At 44.2% G+C, this 25,515-nt stretch overlaps 1 protein-coding gene across 1 annotated transcript in view; it reads left to right on the top strand.

Moving 5' to 3' along the window:
• Window positions 1-25,515, top strand: part of LANCL2 (LanC like glutathione S-transferase 2) — a 78,457-nt gene that overhangs the window by 20,387 nt on the left and 32,555 nt on the right. Inside the window, exons 3-5 of the mRNA XM_083188536.1 lie at window positions 5,986-6,193; window positions 17,312-17,459; window positions 19,400-19,546. Coding sequence (XP_083044662.1) covers window positions 5,986-6,193; window positions 17,312-17,459; window positions 19,400-19,546 — 503 coding nt within the window. The remainder of the gene's footprint in view (window positions 1-5,985; window positions 6,194-17,311; window positions 17,460-19,399; window positions 19,547-25,515) is intronic.

Raw genomic sequence — 25,515 nt, 5'->3', positions numbered from 1 at the left:
GAGAAAGGGAAACTGGCAGTGTTGCCTGCCGCCGGTAGGGGGTTGAATCTGGAGATCATATGTGCAGCACATATGATCTCTAGATCTGATCTGATGCACAAAGGGCCACACATTGGATCGGATGTAAATAAAAAAAAACATCCAATTTAGCCAGTTTCCTTTCCATTTGTTGAATCAAATAAAAACAGGCCAAATCGGACCTGTGCCTTAACCCTTTGAGTGCCAACATTGCTGTGAGAAATGTGCAAAATATCCGCTAAAAGTTTTTTGGGGAGTGGGCGCAATATTTAGTTAGACTTTAATTGACGTCAGATCATTTGCCATCAATAACTAAAGGGATTCCCCGACTACGGCCCTGGCCCTTTTAGCGGATATTATGCACATCTATCACAGCAACATTTGGAATCAAAGGGGTAAGAAAGAGGTGAACAGACCCCATTATCTCAATTATCAGATTTAATCGATTGGATGATTAAAAACTTTGTTTCTAAAGAGGTCTGTGGTCTCTGTGGTTTAGGTCTTGGGTGGCTGATTCCCATTCTAAAAATAGGCTTGCCACTTTGTCATATGAAGGATCTTTCTTATGTGGAAGCGGATTAGATTCCATGTTTCAAGAATGTCGGGGGGAAAATCAGTAAAAGATTGCCTCAGGACAGGTGCGGCAGGTTTCTGGATGTATCTTTAAGATAACAGTTCAGGCAAGCAAGGTCCTTTAGGCCTTGACATCCATATTAAGAAAGATATACTATTCAGATATGTCAATGTCGTCCATTCGTCAGACCAATCAGAAAGGCGGCCAGAGGCAGTGACTATTTGGAAGATTTGGTGACTGTACCAGTGGCAGGAAAAATTCTAAAATTCACAGAAAATTTGAAACTAAGCATTTAGGACAAGTGTTTTTTGCATATAGTTACCAAAGGTTACCATTTAGAATTCATCCACAAGCCCAAGATGGACAACTTTGAATTCAAGACTACCAAGTATGTTGAAGTCTCAGAGACTTAATCAACTCTGGTGCAGCAGAGACCGTTCCAAGGGCAGAGGAAAAGAAGGGGTTCTATTCACGCCGATTCATTGTGAAGAAGGCTTCAGGCCGATTCAGGACTAAACTGGATTTGTAAAGTTTAAACAATGGAATAAGGAAAAAATATTTCCTTATGGGTGTAAGAAGAGGAGACTTCTTAGTATCAATAGATCTAAAGGGCATATTTCCATATTATGATCAGGCAAGGCGACAGAAAATAACTGAGATTTTGCATGAAAGGAATGCATTACCAGTTTGCTGGCCTCACATCTTCTCCAAGAGTCTTAACGAAAGTGCTTGTGTCTAATAGCCCGCCTCAGGGATCAGGGAATTATGACATGGGCTTTCCTAAGTAGTCCATGTCAACAGCAGTAGATTTACCGCTAAACTTTCTCCAATACCATGGGTGGTTGGTAAACTGAAGGAGAAGTCAATTAAAACCATCACAAAGGTTCAGTACTGGGAATTCTAATAGATACTGTACATTTCAATATTACACTTTCAGAAGAAAGATGCAACAGAATTCCAGAAGTAGCGGGTATCGTTCAAATAAGAGTAAAAATTCAGCACTGGCCTGTTAAAGTATTCCTGACTCCAGACTCCTTTGGGTCATTATAGAAGTGTTGGCATCTGCCAAAAAATCCCTATCCTGGTGGAAAAACAGCCAATTATGTCTAAAAGGTTCCGCTTTAGCAGATCCTCAGTTTCTAGTACTTACTACGGATTCAAGTGCAAGATGCTGGAGTGCTCATATGCTGCACAAAAGCTGTAATGGGGACTGGTCCCTTTAAGAAAGAAGAGTCTCCTCCAATTGAAGAGGGATGAGTGTAGTTTGGTTGGAGGTATGTCATGTTCAGAAAGATATTGCAGAAAACCATTTGAGAGCCTTTTCAGACAATAAGACTGTGGTGTCATATCTAAATTGACATGGTGGTACAAGGAGACTGACCATTTTGGAAGTAGTGAGAAATATCATGGTCTGGGCAGAGAAACATTTGAGATCATTAAAAGCACTACATGTCCCAGGACAGGAGAATGTGGTTGCAGACTACCTAAGCAGAAATCTAGTCTGACCAGGAGAATGGGATTTGGAAAGTTACATATTCCAGTTAGTATTGAACATATTTGTCCTTCCCGAAATAGATTTAAGGGCAACTCCAAAAAAGAACACAAAGCTGAAACTGTTCTTTTCCAGGTACAACATGGCAAGATCCTGTGGGATAGATTCTCTATCCCAAAAGTGGGATTTGAAGATGAGCTTTCTTCCCTCTATTTTCTCTCATTTCCAGGGCACTTAGGAAGATATTGGAGGAATGAGTACAGGCAATCATCAGTCTGCCCTTCTGGCCCAGGAGGTCATGGTTCCCAACAGTCTTGAAGATGACAGTCAAAGATCTTCTGACATTACCTATAATTCCACACATGTTGTGTTAGAGGCCTTTACAGTACCAGGAGCCTCAGAAACTGTGTTTGACATCATAGAGGTTTAGCGGAATTATTAAAAAGGGAAGGGCTGCCTCTTGCTCAGTGGCGTAACTATATCCCCGCAGCCCCCGCAGTGGTGGGGAGGTGCCTAGAAGGTGAGGGCGCCCGGGGGGGCTGCGGGGCTATTGTTACCCACTGCCATCTGCCCGGGACCTGCCGCCGATGAATCAGTCTGTGGTCCGGCTCTCCCGGCTCCTGCTGCCATAAAAAATGTGACACACAGAAAATGGCTGCCCACATACTGCAGACCTTTTTGAGGATGCTAGAGGAGGTGGAGGCCAAGATTTTTGGCAGGGGGGAGGATATTTCATAGTTACGCCACTGCTCTTGCTGTAGTTCATCTTTTCTTACTAGCCAGAAAGAAAGTGTCATCAGAAATAATATTATAGAATCTGAAAGATCTTCACTGACTGGGCAAAAGGAAAAGTGATATACTCAAAGGAGATACTACAGTATCTTTTTCAAAGGGCTTGATTAAGGTCTAGCAGTATCCACCCTCAATGATGATAAAGCAGCCCTTAGCATACTGTTAGACATAATATTGGTGAAGGACAAATTGATTGAGATTTTTGTCAAGCTCTTAAGAGGAGCAGACCTCAAAACAAATCATTTATCCCTCAATGGGACCTGAATTATTATTTTTTAACTGTATGAACAGCGCACCTAACATGCGCTCTGGACAGCCCTCCAATTAATGCTTGGCATAGCTGTCCCCTTAAATCACCACCAGCAATTAGCGTCAGGGGCGATGTATTAGCCATTTCAGGTCCAACATCTAGTCGTGCTCAACAGCCCTAGCCCTAGTAGATGATCCAATGGTGAGCCACTTATATATAATAAGGACATTGCCATCTTTCAACATTCAATGTAGACCATTTTTTAATACATAAAAAAAAATTACAATTCATTTAAACATCTAAACCAGGGAGACGGGCAGGGTTAGGGGTGGTGCAGGGAGGCTGTGGGGACCAGCAAACAATGAAGGGGAGGCGGAGGATGGCATCTGTGAGCTCTTTTGGAACAGGGCGTGCAAGCGTCTTGTGTGCGCTCGCCAATGGATGGCGGGGCCTCGCTGTAATGATGGCGGCTCCATCTGTACATATCCTAGATTAACTATAGAGGAGAGCGTGAAAGAATAGGAAAAGAGATAACAATGTTTTCTCCATCCTTCTAGGGACATGAAATCATAATCATCTGTTTGCAAGGTTATCGCCACAGGGCTTTTTTGTTCTCTATTGATATTTTATGTAGTACTTATTTATGTGAATGGAACATATCAATTGTTAATTTGCTCCTTGAAATGAACCCAAATAATTTGAATGTGTTACTTTGCCTAAGCAGGATAATGGACACATATACTTCAATAAAATTATAGAAGTATTACTAATAGAGTAATTAGAAGCTTTATTACCAAAAAGTTTTTATCTGTTTGTGCTGTTTATTTTATGTTTTATTAAATATTATTGATTTATACAAATAAGGTGGCCACCTAAACAACCGACATTTACCAATAAAATTGTATACCGGTTGCATATCCCTTATCCAAAATTCTCGGGACCAGAAGAATTTTGGATAATGGATTATTCTGTATTTCGGAATATTTTTATATTTCAATTATGTATTTTGCATGTATGTTGTACAAACACGTGAAATACACACAAATATATTTATTTGTGCATAAAACAAGGTTTCAAAACATGAAACAAAGTTTGTGTACTATCTCACATACTTTAATAATTTAATTTAAATGCCAAGTAATAATTTTCTTGCACGTATTTAGTGCCAGTTACATATCATGTCCCCAGTAGTGCTTTGAGCACACAAAAAAAAAATTCACTTTCTGTAGTGTATGGTTTTCGGAATAATTTGGATAAGTGATACTCAACCTGTATTTATAACTATAATTTGTCTATTGTTCTGTGCATGTGAAAATGATCCATGGTACTCATTAAGCTAATTAGCAAAGAGTTTTCAATTCTATAGTAAGGGAGAATTCCAGGGAGAGAGAGAGAAAGAAAGATGGGGGCAAAGGAGAGTACAGGAGATAAAGGGGTAAGAGAGGGTGTCGGAGAGAAAGCAAGAGAGACAGCACCAAGTAGAGACGGGGAAAAGAGGGTGATACTGTCAAAAAAAGGGAGGAAAGAGGGTAAGTGTGGGGAAAGCAGTGTGGTTAAGAAAGAGGGCAGAGAGAGATAGAGAGGTGGGAGGGGGAGCTAGACAGGGTTGAGAGAGAAAAGAGTTAGGAGGAGGAAAACAGGGGAGAGAGGGGTCAAGTGGAGAGAACGAGACATCAAAGAGAGTGTAACAGATGGGGTGAGCGAGAAAAAGAGAGGAGAGAAAAGGGGATAGGATGGTGGTGGGGGGGGGGCAGTGGTAGAGAGTGGGAGACAGGAGAGAGAGAGGGGGGTCAGTTGGGAGAGGTGAGAGAGGGGGCGAGGTGATGGGGTGAGGCGACTGGGGGCGAGATGATGGGCTGCGGCAAGAGGGGGTGGGGTGATGGGCTCAGGCGAGAGGGTGAGGTGATGTGACTGGGTCAGGAGAGGTGACTGGGGGTAGAGGAAAAGGTGTGGAGAGGAGGCAGGTTGGTCTCCTGTTCGCAGGGGCTGGTCTCCTGGCTCTCCTGCTCCTTGGCCGCAGTTGCCCCTCTCCTGGTCCCCTGCTGCCGCTGCATACCTGCTCCCGGACACTGCTGCGTTTCTTATGGTCCCCAGCCACTTGCTGCCCCAGCTCACATGCTCCTGGCCGCTACTGCCCTTCTCACATTTGCCAGCCTCTCTCCTGCTCCCAACCGCTGGTTGTCGCTGCTCTTCTCATGGTCCCCAGCGCTGGCCGCCGACAGCTCCACAATATTGGCTGCAGCAAAGCGCGTCCCCTGGGACCCGCTCAGTTTCACTGGGTTTTAATTTTGGGTAAAATTTGCGCTATAGCGCATATTTGCGATCACTGTTAGATCTTTATGATATGTTGTTAACAGAATGATGCCACTCCTTTCCGTATAGTGCCCTGTGTGGTATGCTGATTGCAGAATGAAGAAGCCCAGCTCTATATGATGAAACATGGGGTCCTATGTGGAATGTGGGTCACGAAATGATGGAACCCAGCTCTAAATGATGGCGCCTTGCTTGATATGGGGGTTCTACATAATTTGCAGGTCACAGAATGATGGAGCTTTGCGCTGTAGTTGGAATCTGCGTGCTCTGCTGGTTACTATAGGCTACGATTGCTAGGTACAATAGTTTCATCAAGTTTTTGGGTCTATAAATGGTACGCATGTTATTAGATTATGGGGCTCGGTAGCCAATTTGCTTTGTATTTTCTTTTTATTACCAAAACTCAAATACAATTTCTGATCATATTATGGTTCAGTGTACTGTATATTATTGTGTTAAATGAGCATTGCGTTAACTACTTGCAAACACAATTCTACTTTTTATATGGATCATATCATTTATTTTTTCTTTTCTTTTTTTTTAAAGGCATAGCCCTGCTCTACCTGCAGCTGTACCGTGTCACTCAGGAACCCGCTCACCTGCAGCGCTCTCTTGATTATGTGAAGAGAATTCTGCGGAATCTGAATGGGAGAAGAGTCACTTTCCTCTGTGGTGATGCCGGGCCCCTTGCTGTTGGTGCTGTAGTTCATCACAAGCTGCAGAACCAGGCTGAATCCACTGATTGCATTACAAAGTAAGGCTCTATTACAGACTGACAAGCCACAATCAGCAATGGTTTCCACATTTGTATTCTCTTCACCCTGCTATCTGTAATACATGAGTATTTGTTGACTACCCAGTCTTGTGTTCTAAAAAGCAGTCCTTCATTAGTAGCTTAATGGCCTGCGACCTCTATACAAAGCAGCATGGAATAGAAAGGTTCTTTTTTAGTCCACTATTATGCTCTGAAGTAGGATATGTATATGTGTGTGTGTGTGTATATGTATGTATGTATGTTTATATATATATATATATATATATATATATATATATATATATATATATATATATATATATATATATATATAACTATATATATATATATATATATATGTACAGTAATAGAAAATAATGTACAAGAGATTGAAGCTCCGTACAAGTTGCAGGAAAAAAAAACATTTACTAAACAAATGCACAAGCAGATAGAAGACAGCTAGATGCATTGGGGTTATACACTAACCAATTGCAGAAATTCACAAGCCTACTGGAACTTGAAGGTCGGGGGGGACGACGACGACAAAATGTAGAGCAACAGGGAAAGCAAAAAATGTCTTCTATGCAAAAGGACCCAGATTTTTATGAACCTGGTGGCAATGTGCTCATATCCAAAAGCGATGTAAGTGTGGTACAGATTATATATGCCCTACCTACATGGACCGACAGTTGGAAATACCGCAGCTGTATTTTGGCCTCATTAAAGCCATGCAGAGTTAATGTTAAAAGTTTAATTTGCATTGTTGAATCCAGCTGTTTTCGACAATCTGTGGACATTTTCATCAAACCACAGTTGTTCTGACGACTGAATACAAACTGTAAAATTGGCCAGTATGTCCGACTGTTGGAAACGAGATTGTATACCCCATGTGTTAAAAATCATTGCAAATAGATCCTTGCTGAGTGGGGATTAGTGCAATACATATACTTTTTCACTACTATGTAGCAAACAAGTTTTTTTACCAGAGTATTCTCTGTTTTTCTGAAAACTCGGGCGGCAACACATGCAATCCAGGAGAAAAACCACAGACTGGGTCTCCTGCGTCTGCTTATCGTGTACTCACACAGATGTACAAGTGTCATCTATCCATTAATGTGCACAGTCTCCTTGCACATCCTAGTCACATTGTGTTGGGACTTTTCTGCAATAAAGACTGAAACAGAAGCCGTGATAAGCCCTGCACTTCAGTAACGTTCACAGCAGTGATCACTGCCTGCTAAAGATTCAAAGTGTGGAAAGAAAGAAATTATGGATGTAATGGAACCCACACTCCTAATTGGGATAAGAGAGACTCTGCATATAAGTCAATCTAGGCAAAAAAAACTATTTTGCCTATATTGACTTATATACTGCCTAGCAGTATACCCACACTATGCTGTGGAGTTTCAAGTACTTCCATGCGTGTAACTAATTAAACTTCTACTTCCTGGTAAACTAAATTGTTTAGTCTTCAGTCTAGAGAATGGCTAGGCTGTCAGAGGAGTTGACTCTGGAACAGGCAACATACAACTGGCCATGGGAGAAGCAGTCACTTCTCAGATCCACACCAGCCATGTACAAACTGTGCCCCTGAGCTTTGTTTAATGGTCATTGCATAGCTTTGCTGGGAACTGCAGCCGTTTGAAGTGGAAGATGGTAGTCACACGCTGCTAAAATTATACACACACCTACTGAAAAATAAACAAAATGTATGTCGTATCCCTATTTCTTCAATAGGTATATTACCCATGGATAACAGTTTCGATTAACTGGCAGTAAGCAAATAAAATAATTATGTAAAACACATTTAGCCCCTTTCATCCCCTTTAAGGTGGAATTTAGAAAACAGCTGAAATATGTTTTTAGACACTTAATTTGGTTAGGTTTGCATACAAAACTAAATCTAAATCTCATCTGGTTTGAGATAATGAAAAATGTATTTAAAAAAAAAAAACGCATTTTACCCATTTTCAACCCTTTGGGGTTGAATTTGTAAAAAATCCCATCACGGTAGGTGCCTATGTCACAAAAGAAAGCTTCTGTCCAAATATCAAGTTCCTAGTCCTCATGGTTCCAGAGATTTTGTGAGTCAGTCAGTGGTATTTGGATTTTATATATGTAGATTTGCATTAATCTTAATTGGGAGCGCAGGTTCCATTATTTCCTTTTCACACTTCAGCAAAAAAAGATGCGCTATAAGATTCTCATGCTACCTTACATGCCAAGAGGGGCTGTTTGGCGTGACTGCACCAAAGACATCTGAGGACATATCTGTAACGGACTGTTCCTCAATTTGGTGGGCCCTCTGTATTACTTTTTGTGCAAGGACAAAGGGCTCTGGAGAATTATATGAATAAGATAGATGGCACACTAGCCTGCATATTGATCTACAGTAGCTGAATACTCCACAATTAATTGGTCAAAACAACACTTTCTTTGAAGAGGATGACCTTCCATACCTGTTTGTTTGTTCTCTACTTTTTTTTTATTAACACTTTATTGAAATGTACATAACATTCTGCTTACTGTTTAAGATGTATATAGAGATATGCAGTACAAATCTATCTATCTATCTATCTATCTATCTATGTATGTGTATGTGTATATATATATATATATATATATATATATATATATATATGTATATATAATCCCAAGTTCTGTGGTGTCACCAAGGGACCCAAATAGAACAGAGAGCAGCACTCAACGGATTTAGGAGAAAAATGTAATGATCAAGGTGGTACAGGTGGCATCATATGGGCATCATCAATGTTTCAAGGCAGGACGCCTTTTCATCAGGATGCGCTCAAAGTGCATATAGTGCTGGGGTGTGTGAACTATATGCACTTTGAGCGCATCCTGATGAAAAGGCGTCCTGCCTTGAAACGTCGATGATGCCCATATGATGCCACCTGTACCACCTTGATCATTAAATTTTTCTCCTAAATCCGTTGAGTGCCGCTCTCTGTTCTATTTGGGTCCCTTGGTGACACCACAGAATACATATACATACATACATACAGGGGGTGCGAGCCGGCACTCACTCCTAATAGATGATAATTGCCATTGGGTGCCCTCCGCAAAACAACTTGTGGCAGAAAGGCAGCGTCACTCCAAAAGGTCTTGTGTTAGAATTATTTATTAAGCATAATAGGTCACAACGCCATATGTCGACGTCTCAATGTCACAGCATTTTCCTCAAGACGGCGTGTGGCCGAACAAACACTGACAACAATAAACAATGAAATATATATACTCACAGCTCCACGTGTAGGTCCGCCCGGCCGCCGAGTGTGTCAGGACTTCCCCCACTAGATGGGCGGTTGTTCAGACACTGATGGCATCAGATGTGCGCCCGTTGCTAGGAGACGCTCGGGACGCTAGATACCGTCCCCGGCAGCCGGACAGAGCCTGCAACAAGAAAGGAACCCAATAACAATATACTAAGTACAAACCAAAAGCGCATATCAAGACAAAACATGTATAAATGTAAGCACAGAGATGTTGATGTGCCTGATCACGTGCGCTAAACGGGGAATTACAAAAATACACTCCAGTTTAGCCGTTCATTAAGTCCTTGCGGTCTGGTGGTACCTAACTTGTGGATCCATTTGGATTCAAGTTTTAGCAATAGACCATCCCTGTCACCCCCGCGTTTAAGGGGGGGCACGTGATCAATCAGGATGAATCGCATTTCGCTGACAGTGTGGCCGGCCTCCAGCCAGTGTTTAGCAACTGGCTGGTCGGCCGATTTAGTCCGCAGAGCAGAGTTAATAGATGAGCGGTGCATGGCCATACGTTCGCGTATGGTCCGCACCGTCTTGCCAATATAATGTAGTTTGCAAGGGCAAAACATGAGATACACAACATGAGTCGTTAGACAGGTAAGTACATGTTTGATATGTATAATGGAAGAGGTGACCGGATGTTCAAAATTACGGCATACTACCAAGTTCTTGCATGTGACCAAGTTCCAGCATAGGGGACATCAACATCTCTGAACAACCGCCCATCTAGTAGGGAAAGTCCTGACACACTCGGCGGCCGGGCGGACCTACACGTGGAGCTGTGAGTATATATATTTCATTGTTGTTTGTTGTCCGTGTTTGTTCGGCCACACGCCGTCTTGAGGAAAATGCTGTGACATTGAAACGTCGACATATAGAACAGCACTCCCACTGTCTTGTGTAGCTGGCTCCGGTGCCCTCCTGAAAGGGAAGTCCCCACTGTGTACAAGGGCAAGTACGGCGGGACCCGGAGGCATATATATATATATATATATATATATATATATATATATATATATATATATATATATATATATATATATATATATATATATATTGTATTCCCTAAAGGCCCCCATACACTATGCGATTTGAGCATGATTTCACCCGATTCGGATCGATCGGGCCATGAAATCGTCTCAAATCGCATGTGCAGAAATCCCGGTTGACCCGATGCGCGGTCCCATGAAGGGGGATAGCTTCTGGGGGATCCATTAGCTATAGCAATTAGCATACAGATAGTGGTAGATACTCAAATTAGTTCAGTAATAACTATGGCAATTGGGGGTATGAGGTACACTGAGAACTGCAGAAAATGTATTGATTTTGATAATAAAACATCAATTTAGATACTTTTTAGTACATTATTTAAAACATAATGAAGTAATTTAACTTTCCCATCCTCTGTTTTACTTTACCTAATGTCTCATTAGTCACACCTGTTGCTTTTACAACTCCCAGCACCTCTCATACCTTCTAACCCTGTACTTTTAGCTCCCTCCTTCCATCTCTCACGCCTTCAACTCTCACACGGTCCTTTTGCCTCTTACCCCTGAACCTATTACTCCCTCCTTTTCTCTTATCCTTTGTACCTTTCATTGCCTTTACTTTTCATTTCTTACTTCGCTACCATTCCCTATTTCAACCCTGCACCTCTTATTCCACTCTCCCCTCTATCACCCTGGCACCTCTTACTACCTCCTTCCCTCTCACACCCCAGCACCTCCTATCTATCTCCTACCCTCTCACCCCAGTTTCTACCTGTGACTCCCTCCTTCCCTCTTTCACCCCTGCTCCTCTCACCACCTCCTTCCCATGGTCACCCCTGCACCTCTCAATCATCACTTCTTAATTGTACTCCAGTCAGCAGCTGTATTATCAGATTATTAACAGATTTGCTGGATTATATTTTCAACAATTGTAACTGGCTAGCCAGGCAGACAGGAGGGCGGCTGTAAGTGGGAGGCTACTGGTATAAAATGATCTCTCACTTGACCTTTTCTTGAACCTGCGTCCAGACCACAGGTTCTAGTGCTGATTCTGACAGGTTGGGGATGGCACTGGAACAACCCTCAAGCCCAGTCCCCAGTGCTGTGGGCTAGGGTGTCGGCTGCCTGCAGTGTAGGCAGAGGGTGCTGGCAGTGCGCGATGTCACCACTGCCACAGTGCGGGTGCCAGTGGTGCAGGACATGGCTGCTACACAGGGGACCGGCTGCCAGTGGTTCAGGATGTGGCTGCCTCCCCATGGTACCGGCTCCCAGCAATGCAGGTTCTGGCTGCTGCCTGGGGGTGATTGCCCCCTTCACACCCGCTGTATCTTTCCCTGGATGCTGCACCGCTGGCTGCCTCAGCAATCTTCCAGCTGCGCCTTTGGTGTACTTCCGGCTTGGGACAGGAGCAGAATATGCTCAGACACCGCAGGTAACTGCGGCGCCCCCCACACATCCCGCGCATGCACCCACTCTCATCCCGCGCACCCACTCTCCTCACCTTTAGGAGTGCGGCCATGCTGGGACCCGGTCTCATTCTGCAGCCATTCACTACGCAGGCTGCAGCTTCACAGTCAGGCTCAGCCACCGCAGCTTAACCTGGTGACTTTGCGCTTACCGCAGACCCCACAGGTGCTGGCTCCTCCAAGCCTCTGCAGGGTCTGCGGCACCATAGTTATGCCACTGCCCATGAAACTGAACATATTTTACTGGAAAAAAGGCTGTAAATGGATAGCCCAATAACCTATTGTTTTTGTTTTGTATTTTTTTTTTTACCTAAAAATTTATATCGATAGAGCCATCCTCATGTAACCGTTTAATAGGATTGTGAGCCAGAGCTGTCGGATTTAACCACTTGAGTGGTATGCCCGGATATTTTCCAGGCTCAGCTGCTCTGCCTCAGCGATTGCCTGCCGCTTCCCCAGCTGTCAGCCGCCGTTCACAGCAGTGACGAAGGCAGCAGGCTCAGCGATCAGGAGTTCAGGCGCCGAGTCCTCCCGAGCCGCCTTGAACATCCCAGAATCTGCCACCTGTGGTCAATGCTGACTGTGACTGGTGGATGGGGTGGCGGCGGCAGGGGAGCTCTGGCGTACAAGCGGAGGTGAGGGGGGCCTTCCTACGTTCTGTAGTGGGTTTTGCTGGGGCAGGACAAACTTGCCCTGGTAGGTTTATCCTGCCCCAGCAAAACACACCACTCAAGGGGTTAATCCTCTGCTAATCCCATAATTTATTGTTCTATGTATTATATTGCTGCGGAGAACAATAGATTATAAGACTTGGCGAGCCATGGCTCTCCAGAGAAGGTTAATTGAAGAAGGATCCATCCTCGTGTGTGTGTGTGTGTGTGTGTGTGTGTGTGTGTGTGTGTGTGTGTGTGTGTGTGTGTGTGTGTGTGTGTGTGTGTGAGAATCATTAGAGAAAAATGTGTTTGTTTCGCACCAAATGTTTTACCCTCGGTAAATAGATAGCCCTTAAATTTTAAATGTGCTAAAAGTCAGTAATTAGCATTTATCTATCTTCTACAGATTATATAAATAAAGTTGTGCAAAATCTGTAGTCGGGGGTTAACTGGTTCATGGATCTGCAGGGTTAAATATATTTTAATTAGACTTTTTTGTTGGCTATTTTTCTGTATAAATATTTTTGTATTAATGTATTTTAGATGACCTAAACACTGAAACTCCCATATATGAGATCTCGCTATTCTCATGCAAGTATCCTACAGATATGAAAGGGTTAGTGCAGTTGTTCCCAGTGGGTCGAGGACCACTTCAAATTATGTATGAACAACTATTTATGGACAAAACCAATGCTGGTGGCTGCCAAACATAAAATATGTACAATCAGAAGCAAATCCTGCCATTTACCACATAACTGACCCTAAGAAGCACATATAAACACAATCTACTTCATTTTTTTATATATTTTTGGGGGGCCTAGGGGTGCCTTGGAAAAATTCTGATACTCTTGTGTGCTGTGATTCGAAAAAGATTGGGAACCCCTGGGTTAGTGTGATGCTTGTGGTCTATTGGAATTACCAGGATGTTTCATATGTACATTTGTGCTTGCTATGTCTCCCTGACTCCTGGGATTTGTCCAGCCACAAAGTGATCCCCAAATTTAATATTAAAACATTATCTGTAATGTGACCGTGTGTACGTACATACTGTGTGCTGCTGTGCGCATAATAATGTTATTCCTGTGACATTACGCCTTCATTTGGATAATTGAGCTTCATTTTTGTTGATTGTGCTAATTATTCTTCTAAATATATTCATTTTCCCAATGCTGCTCATTAATGGGAATGTGGTTAATTTGATGTAGATCCTATTTGTAGCCTTAATGCAAAGTCTTTGTTACATTAAGGCAAATCCTCTGGTAAATCAGGGCACAACACACACATATTACATTACATCTAACCAATTCTGCTCCAGCTAATAGAAAAGTGAGGCGAAGGATGGTTTTATTTAAATGATGACATTGTCCCAGTGGGAGGAAGGATTTCAGAATCTGGCATGAAAATACTTGTTGGCAGGAACTGGCAAGATCTGGGCACGAACAATGCAGTTTTAACAATTAAGTCATCTGAAGACAGGGAATTTCTACACATCACAGCGACGGTGCTTGCTGCAAATCTGGACATTTAGGGCTAATATTTCTTTATAGAGGTCTTACTTCATTTTTCAAAAATTTTAAAAGGGTTCTAATAAAGTAATAATAATGTGAGACAAAATTGAGGCCTAGGGGTAGATTTACTGAAGCTGCTAAAATGCAATTAATTAGATGTATCTTTTGCATTCTAGAAAATGCTAGACAAAATCTGATTGGTTGCAATATATGCACGTCTGTTTTAGAAGCCTTATACAGGGGCTTATAAAGTGGATCCTGGGGCTTCAATAATAGCAAACCTAGATCTGTAGAAGCCCATGGATTAGAAATCTAATATTACACCTTTCTTTCCTTTATCTTTTTATTGAAGGATTATAAAGGGTACAAATGGGATGGTAGTAGACCAAGAAGTCCTAGGATAGCTGAAACACAAGAACCTAAACTGCAATTGTGGAGAGAGTGGAGATGGGGGGTATGCAGGCGGTGGGGGCAGGAAATGGGGTGAGAGTGAGCAAGGAGAGAGAATGGTGAAAATCCAAACGAGTGTAATTTGTACACATTAAATAGCTGAAATCCGGCATCGTAAACTGCATATGATCTCAAACCAGATAGAGCAAAATGGATAAAGGTCCATACACACTGGGCGATTTTGCCCAGCGTGTATGGACAGCGATGATCGCTGTCAATGCTGGGGGGAAAGGCGCTCAGTGCATACACACTGAGCGCCTTTCCCCCCTGCCCGGCGCGGTCAGCGGGGGAGGGGGCGGCTTTCCATAGCACAACGCTATACAAAGCCGCTCATCTGCTGGTAATACAAGCAGATGAATGGATTTCCCAGCAATGATGCGGGAACGCTCATCACTGTACACACTGGACGGCTTTGAGCTGAAAGACACTCAAAACACCAAGTTTGAGCGGCTTTCAGCTCAAAATCACCCAGTGTGTATGGGCCTTAAGAGCATTTAGATCAGTAGATCTAAATCAATGGTTCTATGGTTGGAGTAAATCTACTTGTAACCGTGATATGTCTGTCTGTAGATGGCCAACTATCCATATGATCCTCACAACGAGCACACCGATCATCACAGGATATGGAATGCATTTCCATTAGTGCAGGGGTGTCAAACTCAAATTCATCGGGGGCCGCATCAGCAGTTTGGTCACCCTCAAAGGGCCGCTGTATAATAATAATGCAATGACACCACAGGCTGCTCCCGCTGTATAATAATAATGCAATGACACCACAGGCTGCTCCCGCTGTATAATAATAATGCAATGACAGCACAGGCTGCTCCCGCTGTATAATATAACAATAGTAATGCCATGACACAAATTATTATACAGGGGGAGCAGCCTGTGGTGTCATTGCATTATTATTATACAGAGGGAGCAGCCTGTGGTGTCATGGTATTACTTTTATATTATACAGGGGGAGCAGCCTGTGGTGTCATGGCATTGTTATTATACAGGGGGAGCAGCCTGTGGTGTCATGGCATAATGCCATGACACCACAGGCTGCTGCCCCTGTACAATAATAATGACACCACAGGCTGCTCCCGATGTATAATATAAAAGTAATGCCATGACACCACCACCAGATATATTGTTTTTTTTATGTAACTTAACTGTATTTTATCCCTCAGGCTCCTTTACTGCTGCTGCTGCTGCTGCGGCTCCAGTAATTTCAATTCCACTCTCTGCGCCGCGGCCTGTCCTGCTGCGGCCCCCCGACTTGGCCTGCCTTCCTTCCTCTCTGCAGAAGTGTGGGTGGGAGGCGTCATCGTCATGACGTCCCCACCCAGCGTCTGCCACTGCCTCGATAAGAGGGAACAGGCTGCCGGGCACTCCTCCACTTAGCCGTGGAGGCCGGCGGCCATGTTCCTGTGGCCACAGACATCTTAAATGACCACAGGAACATGGCCGCCGGCAGTACAAAAAAAAACTCTCAAAAAAGAGAATAAAAGGTGAAGGCTGGCGGCGGCTGCGCGGGCCACATGACGAGGTCTGTCGGGCCGGATTTGGCCCGCGGGCCTTGTGTTTGACACCCGTGCATTAGTGACTTAAAGGAGGAGCCAATTTAATAGTTAGCAGTACATGTAACCCAACGTGGGAGAAGCCTTTTGAAATGATTTGTTTAATACCTTTAGAATAGATGGAACTCTTATAAATGAAATACAGTATAGATCTTAATTTGTTTCTTTGTAGTGTTTTGCTTCAACCATGCTTATTCAACATTTTGATATGATATATGTGAGTTTGGAATAAATAAGGTAATTTTCTTTTAATAATCATAATTTACATGAGCAATTTGTCATATACTTATTACTAGGGTTGGTGTCACCCACTGTAATAACTGATGGTGTCACCCACCCTATCTACGGCAGCTGTGGCCTAAGGTGTGGCTCTGGCTGTGAGTCCCCCGTACTTCTTTTCCGCTGCTCCTTGCTACGTGGCTGCTCCTTATTCGCTAGTGGGTCAAGAGCTCTTATTGCGCATGAATAGTGCTATATTTGAAATGACAAGTGGTGGGGTTTAGTCAGTGCTCAAAGTGACTGTATGTCATACCGGCCCACTTTAAGCACATGATACGCCTCTGTGTTTGGGTGTGCCCTACCCTGGCCATTGATTCTCCACATGTGCCCCAGCCCATCACCATGATCTCTGGTACTCCACCCTCACTTACTGACCAGTCAAGCCGATGGGGACTTTGATTGCAATGATGCAGTAGCGCGCATCATTGCTAGTTGGCCACCGCTGGGACATACACACTTGCTGACTTTCAGCTAAAAATCCGTTTTGAGTGATTTTCCAGCTAAAAATCAGAAAGTGTGTATGGGCCTTATAGTAATTAACATCCATATGTCCGTAGGTGTCCATCCATAGAGGTGAATAAAATTCTGTCGTTAAGCAAAGATTTATATAACAAATTTTTGCATTTTGTTCATGTTGTCCTGTTTTTAGGCAGATCCTAGCCACAAAATAACCAGTTTAGTACATTAAACAGGGTTGCCAGGACAAGCCAGAAACACATTGTGCACTTCTGACTGGTCATTTAAATATACTGTATTATCATATACAATAAAAGGATTAGGTTTGTATGCCTGACCATTGGGGCGGACAAAACAATATTTATGAGTGGACGCTGGTTGAACGTGAAGATGTAGGTTTAAGCTTGCACAATTTGTTGTCTCCGTTCCAGTCATCTGCTACTTATGCTTATTTGTTTTGTTTAGGTTACTGCAGTTACATCGAGGGGTGGTCTGTGCAGACCCCGAACTTCCAGATGAGTTACTGTATGGGAGAGCAGGTTACCTATATGCATTGCTGTATGTAAACAAAGAGATTGGACCAGACACCGTGCCTCAGGCTACTATCAAAGAGGTTAGTCTTCTTGTGACCTGTTTTGCATCTCCATGTACTTTACTAATTAATTGTCTCTCACAATTACAGTAAAATAAGTAGCTGTTAATGTCTCGTTAGACATAATTACATGGCGGAGTCTAGTCTTCTGACCTTTTATCTATACACTTATTTTATTATATTATATACATTGAACTTTGTAGTCATGTGGAATATGAATAACAACTATTCCTGCTCTAATACACAATTTAGCATGGAGTAAAATGTAGGCTTTTAGCCAAAATGTGGACTCCCCTTTTTTCATCTTGACCTCATCTGATGGGTTCCTAAAATCCCTAATACTGACATGTATACATTTATCTAGTCCTTATCTGTCAAAGTGCCCTTTCTAATATGTAGACCACAAATGCAATGACCAATACTAATTGAAAACTTGAATTGTGAGAAGAAAAGTGTCTGGTGTATCACGAGAGAAGATCCTGGAGTTGAGCTCCAGGCACAGTCTGGTCACCACTTAAATGAGACTCCATGTGAGCAGTGGTGCGCAGCAATGCTTCTAACCAAAGCAACCAGTGGCAGCTGTTTTGACTGCACACAGTCCTAACCTCATAAGGGGAGGGAAGTTGGTAGCACAGGACTAGAGATGGAGCGACAATCTAATGCGAGTTATTGGTTAAAGATACTCCCTGCAATTCTGGGTGCCCTTTGTGTTCTGCTTTACATGTCTTCCCACATCTTATGGCCAATAGCAGACACTAAGGAATAGGTAAAGCGTAATGCGGTAAAGCGACAGCGGGGTCCCAGCTGCTGGAATGTCGGAAGTGGAGAGAGCGCAATGAGGCCTCGATCCCAACAAGTGAGAATAGACCCTGTGTCCCCAGGGATTCCATATGGTGGTAATGTTGGCAGTCGGGATCTTGAATTGGGCTACCTGACTGTTGGTATCCAGACTGTCGGCATTTTAACTACATCCCTAACCTATGTCACATCCCAGCATGCCCTACCATAGGTTTGCTGTTCGGGCAGTCTACAGCTGTGGTGTGGCATGGCATGCTGGCATATATAGTTCTTTAGCAGGATGTCGTTATTTTGAACGTGTCGGAATTTTAAATGCTGGTATTTTGACCGCCGGTCAATGGTTGTCGGGATTTTGATTGTAGGTAAATTGACTGCATCCCCTTTAGCAAATGGAGTGCCAGACATTGCTTACTGGTTTAATGGAAGATATTGATGTACTATAGAAATACCACACTTCTCTATATTATACCACAGTACATAATTAATTTCTATTAGAATGGCAGCATCCAGTGGTTTCTGGGTTTCCATCATTGAATATATCCTGTTAACTGAACTACTGGATTGTTAATACATTCGAAAGTTCCATGTGCAAAAGTGACCTCCAGTCAAATTATTAATGGATTAGCACAGCCATTTATAGGAAAGCAAGCAGGACTGAGGCCTAGTATTTAGTACACATCTCTATAAGAGTGACAGCCAATCAGTGTAAACCATTTCACAGCTTTCAGTAAACAGGATAAGCAGTCTCACCAGTAGGGAGTGGAGAGGACGAGCAACCACATCCCTGCAGCATTTTTACTAGTTGATGGAGACCAACTTTTGTTTGCGTTGTGGCCATCCTAACAGCACACCAAACACCGCAACAGCACCAGTGCACAGCTGGTTCATGTCAGACATAGAACATCTGCAGCTATGAAACTAATATTGTTAACATAACAGAACTGATTTGTTAAAAGCTAGGATTGTCTCCATATTGTATGGCGAACGCTAAGTTCATCTCTGGTCCCTTGGATGATCTCTGTATTGTCAGTCACTGGGATACACTTTGATTTGTATGGTGCTCATAAATTGGTGTATGTTTCTTAAAAACTGGTAGAAAATAGATTCAACAGAGATTTCCATTGCTGAGCCCTACTTGATTACATATTGGTATCTGTCTGCAGCTTGTGGATGCTATTATAGAATCTGGGAAAAATTTGTCTAAAGAGGAGCACAAGACAGAACGTTGCCCCCTGCTGTATCAGTGGCACAAGAAACATTATGTCGGAGCAGCCCATGGATTAGCTGGTATCTACTACACACTGATGCAGGTAAGATTTGAGATCACCGTTATCCTTTGTATTTGTAAGTATGCCTTTTGAGCATCTATAGGTGTGTGTGTGTGTACAGTATGTGTGTGTGTGTGTGTGTTGTGTATGGTTACTGTCACATATTATAATATATATATATATATATATATATATGCAGCTCAATAATACTAACATTTAATTGTTCATTAAACATAAATATTGCATAAAAACATACACACTTGATTGAGGGGTTCAGGTGTTAAGACAAAACCACAGATTTGGGAAGAATTGTGATTTTAATAGCATGGAAAAATTGTTGGGGTCAGATGAGGGAGCCTGGGAACCTTAGAAACCATTAAACTTCTGTGTTGATGACATATAAAATAGATTTGACCAAAAATGGTTCCCAAAAAAAAAATCTTCCAGCGCGTCTGCTGCAGAAAAGCCTTTGTTAATAAAGTAACATAAAATAAAATAACCATAGGTACAGAACCGCATCTATGAAAGTTTAGCACTTCAAACCTCGTAGAGAATTTTCTATAGAAGCAGAACACTGCCCCAGGTTCCCCGCCCCTCAGCTAACCGGTAACTGAGGCTCCAGTTGGTGCACACTCGCCAAAATGCAAACCATTGCTTGACCCGACCTGACCTGTTGGGGCCTCCTCAGAGCATCCTGCCACCTAGTGACAGAGTGTGTGGGGGTGGGGGGGATTAGCGATCAGGCACGGCATTGGCATGGTGGGAGAGAAGCAGGCACTTTGGCTACACCCCCCATGCCTGACATCACAAAGGGAATCCTAGCTGCACTCATGATGTGTCCAAGCTCTCCTCCGCAGCATCGTGGGTTGGGACTGCTCACTGCTGTAGTGCGATGACAAGCAGCTCCGCCAATCAGGCTGCTTGTCATTTTGCACTGGTGGAGGGCAGCAAGCCAGTCAGGATTGGTTTGTGGGCCTCATGTTACCCACCCCTACTTTAGACACATTGGGGCAGATGTATCAATCTGCCCTTAACGTGTGTAATTTAACGTTTCCCTCTTCTCCTGGCATAACGCTCAGGAGCAGGGACAGAAATCACCCTAATGTATTAAGATGGCGCTAGTGAGTAACGTTAATCGTTAACTCACCTCCTCTTTGTAATTGTTGTTTTTTATCGTCTGTAGTGTAACGTCCTCTTCACCCTGTACTGCGCATGTCTTCTTCTTTGGTCTTTTTTTTTTTCATGTCACATGTGCTTTTTTAATGCTATTGATTGGTTGGCTGCTATGTCCTCAGCATTGTGCCTCCTCTCCGTTGACTCTACTCTACAGAGCTGTTTAATATATGTTTCTGGCCTTGGCAAGTTAGATTTGTAGTTTATTTTTAATAATGTTATGTGGTCTCCACCGGCAATTGGCATGCTGACACCGGTCTCTACTGTCAGCATGCTGCCGCTACCGGCTTCCCTGCTGCTATACCCTCTTTCTAATTTTCTATTTTTTTTTGTTTTTAAATTGAAATCAGCTATTTTCTCCTAAACCCCTAGCCCCCCTCCAAGACCCCCCCCCCCTTTATGCGCCACCCCCCTTCTTGATGCAATTATTTCCCTAACACTGTAGGGACCCCGCCGAGTTAAATCACTTCGCCGTAGGGACCCGGTGGGAGATTCCCTAAAAATCTTATTCAAAAGCCTGGCCGCCACATGCTGATTGGCTTAGCGCTCAGCCATTCGCCGACCGCTCTGACTTTTGAAATGGATGGTTTCCATACTCCCGCTGCTGCCAATTGCCTGATTACTTCTCCACGGTCCCCACAGCGAGCGGGAGAATAGAATCCATCCTTTTCAAATGACTGTGCTGCTGCTGATTGGCTGAGATCTCTGCCAATCAGCAGACGCCCGGTCTTTTGAAAGGGTTTTCCACCATCTCTCATGCCGCGCCGTCGCTCTCTGGGGGACCCGGCGGCACAGCAGTTTTGAAAAGGACCATGGTCAAATAAGCCTCCCACCCTCTCCTCCGATCTCGGCAGCACGACGACAGCGTGCTGCTGTCAGCAAGCGAGCGCCACCTCCTTCCCTGTTCTCTCTTTTCCAGGCCTGTTTTTTATTAACTTTTTTAACAGCTCCTCTCCCCTACGCTGACCCTGGCAGAATGCCGACTCCTGCCTCTCATGTCAGCATGCTGACTCCGCTGGTTTCCTTGCTCCCCTCCCCGCTTCCTTTTTTCCTCCCCCCGTTTCTTTTTTTTTTTTTTTTACTGCGCATCTCTCCCCTCCCTTCCATCACACCAGCATGGCGACACCAACCTCTCATGTCAGCATGCTGGCTCCGTTGGCTTCCCCGCTCCTATCCCACCTTTCTTTACATTTTTTTAAAAGAAATTAAAACCGACCTGGAAAATATAGAACGGGGGACAGGAGCGGGGAAGGAGGCAGCGCCTGCTTGCTGGCAGTAGAGCAATCTGTCGCCATGCTGCCGTGATCGGCGGTGAGGGGGAGGGTTATTTGACCATGGTCCTTTCAAATGTGCAGCTCCTCAGCCCCCAACCCCCCTCCCCTTCCCAGCAAATTCGTCTAATTTATGTATGCCTGCACCTGTCTCATCCTCTTCCCCTAGGCTGCATGTCCCCCCCCCCCCCCCCAACTCAGCTTTCAAAGCACCTGCCCATTTGCTCTCGCTGCCACAGCAAATGCCGCCTTCTTCCCATCACCTCTCGCCTTTTTTGTTACTTTTTTATTTATTCTTTTCTTTATTTTATATCTATATATTTTTGTCCCTGCTCCTCTACCCTTAGCAACATTTCCCCTCCCCCTGCCGAATCAGTACCTGACCGCTGGCCACGGCTGACAACTTTCCTTCACCAGTCCCCCGTTTTGTACATTTAATTTACTCCCCCTATTCCCCCCCCCCCCCCCCCATCTGCCGCATCGGTGCCTGACCGCTGGCACAGTGCAGCCGCTGCCTAATCCCACCACCTATGCCCCTTTTTTAATTTATTCCCTATTTTTTATAATATTTTTTTTTGCCCTTCTCCTCTCTGCTATCCTCCCCCCTACCCTGGCAACATGTCCCCTCCCCCCCCCCCCCTGCCGCATCCTTGCCTGAGCGCTGGCACAGTGCAGCCGCTGCCTGTTCACACCACCGATCACCACCGATCCCCCTTTTTTTATTTATTATTTTATTCCCTATTGTTTAGAAATCTTTTTTTCTTCATTTTTATGCACTGCACCTCTCTGCTATCCCCCCCCCCCCCCCCCCCACCTGGCAACATGTCCTCACCCCTGCCGCATCCGTGCCTGAACGCTGGCACAGTGATGCCGCTGCCTGCTCCCACCACCTATCCCCCTTATTTTTATTTATTTATTCCCTATTTTTTTATTTCTTTATTTTTATGCCCTGCTCCTCTCTCTTATCCACCTCCCCCTGGCGACATGTTTCCCCCCTGCCGCAACCGCACCTGATCGCATGTTACAGCCAGCGCTGCATCCATTCATTCTCTTCTCCACCTTTGCTATCATTTTTTTATTATCCTTCTTAGTTCTATAGTTTTTTATTTCCGATTTTACACTACTTCTTTCATCTACTCCTCACCCTGGCTACATGTTGCCTCTCTACTACATCACACATGACCGATAGCGCACCCACCGCAGCAAGCTTCCCTTCTCCTATCCCCCCGTCTAGTTCATTCATTAAAAAGCATCTATTTATTACCAAATTTCCCTGCTTCACTCTATTATCCTATAACCACTGACAACTTATCCACCCCTGCCGCATCCGCACCAGAGCGCAGGCACACGCTGGCGCACACTTACTTTTTCATATCCCCATTATTATTCATTTAATCCCCCATTTAGGATATTTTTATTCATAAACCTCTCCCCACCTCCCTTCTTGGAATCGGCAAGTATGCCGGGGTGCAGCTGTCCACACCCGACACTGACCTTCCGTCACTCACTGCACCACTATTTTCCCCCTTCTTTTTACACACATATCTGATTGTTTTTTTTTTATTATTTAATATCCATCAGAACTTTAGTCTTCAGCCACATCTAGGTGATTACTGCAGCCTGACAATAGTGTTTAAAACACTGCTTTAATGCTGTCCTGGGGTTTTATGGTACGTGCTTTTATTTATTTATTTATTTATTTTGCGGCTGGAGAGGGGGAAAACTTCTTTTTTTTAAATGAATCCAGGCAGCCAATCACAGCTTGCTGCATCATGGCTCCGCCCCCTTTAGCTGCTATATTAGCCAGCTCCAGAGAGGGAGCAGCCAGTCCGACGGTGATGGAGGAGCAGTGAAGAGCTCCTGAAGATAGGCAAGCCCTGGGAAAGGGGGTGGCCCAGCAAAAGAGCTGCTTCAAGGGCCACCTCCCCCTAGGTGAAGCACACGGAAGGAGATGGACAAAGCCCAGGGAAAAAGGGGGTGGCCCTGCAAAAGAGCTGCTTCAAGGGCCACCTCCCCCCAGGTGAAGCACACAGAAGGAGATGGAGAAGCCCTGGGAAAAGGGGGGTGGCCCAGCAAAAGAGCTGCTTCAAGGGCCACCTCCCCCCCAGGTGAAGCACACAGATGAAGATGGAGAAGCCCTCGGAAAAAGGGGGTGGCCCAGCAAAAGAGCTGCTTCAAGGGCCACCTCCCTCCAGGTGAAGCACACAGAAGGAGACAGCCAAAGCCCAGGGAAAAAGGGGGTGGCCCAGCAAAAGAGCTGCTTCAAGGGCCACCTCCCCCCCAGGTGAAGCACACGGCAGGAGACGAAGCCCTGGGGAAGGGGGGTGGCCCAGCAAAAGAGCTGCTTCAAGGGCCACCTCCCCCCCCCCCCCCCCAGGTGAAGCACACGGCAGGAGACGGAGAAGCCCTGGGGAAGGGGGGTGGCCCAGCAAAAGAGCTGCTTCAAGGGCCACCTCCCCCCCCCCCCCCCCCCCCAGGTGAAGCACACGGCAGGAGACGGAGAAGCCCTGGGGAAGGGGGGTGGCCCAGCAAAAGAGCTGCTTCAAGAGCCACCTCCCCCCCCCAGGTGAAGCACACGGAAGGAGACGGAGAAGCCCTGGGGAAGGGGGGGTGGCCCAGCAAAAGAGCTGCTTCAAGGGCCACCTCCCCCCCCCCCAGGTGAGGCACACGGAAGGAGACGGAGAAGCCCAGGGGAAGGGACCCGGAGTACCTGTAGACCACCATCGGTGTCACATACTTGGGAGAACTACAGAGATTGTAAGAGATGCGAGGGGAGGGAGAGTGATAATCCGCACACTATTGATTTAAAACCTTTTAATTTGTGGGATTTTTAAGGCCGCCTGTTATTAGAAATTTTCTGTGGCGGGGGTGCTATCCTGGCAGGCTGGGTATAATCAATAAAGAAGAAGAGAAGGATTTGCGCTATGGATGCACATCTAAATAGGATGTCATTTTACAAATTAAATACTTTTTGTTTTTAAAGATAAGGAGGAGTTGGGTCCGTGTTCTTTTAATTTATAGGTCCGCGGGGGCTATCCCTCCTTATGGGTTGTGAAAATGTTTGAGAGGTTCAAGATTTTAGAACACACATTAGACAAACATACATATAGTGTGAAGTGCCACTACACTTATAAAGATTTGGAAAGGTGTGTTTATAGATTTAAAAAATAGGCCTTTGGTTATAAGTCTGTTTATTCACTGTTTGCCACACAGTATCAATTTACCTCAATTTCTCTGTGATTTATAGTAATATACTGTTTTTAATAGCTGGAATGCAGCTCCCAGGAGTGTCTATTGTATTATTTATACATTTAGATACTTTTCCCATAATTTTCTAGTAGCTGTTTGTTTTGTTACAATTTTAGCAAAGTGTGACCTTCTTTGCTAAAATTGTTTCAAAATAAACAGCAACAAGAAATTCAAGGGAAAAGTATCTAAATTTTTACATCATACAATAGTCACTCCTGGGAGCTGCATTCCACCTATTAAAAACTGTATATTACCAGAACTCGCATCCAGATGTTTTGCCATTGAAAAGTATACAATTCGCATATTTAATGAGATGCG

Source organism: Crinia signifera, chromosome 5 (genome assembly GCF_055691185.1).
Source record: "Crinia signifera chromosome 5, ASM5569118v1, whole genome shotgun sequence".
Classification (NCBI taxonomy): domain Eukaryota; kingdom Metazoa; phylum Chordata; class Amphibia; order Anura; family Myobatrachidae; genus Crinia; species Crinia signifera.
The sequence above is the reverse complement of the archived record's forward strand: the minus strand, read 5'-3'. Positions and strand labels throughout refer to the sequence as shown.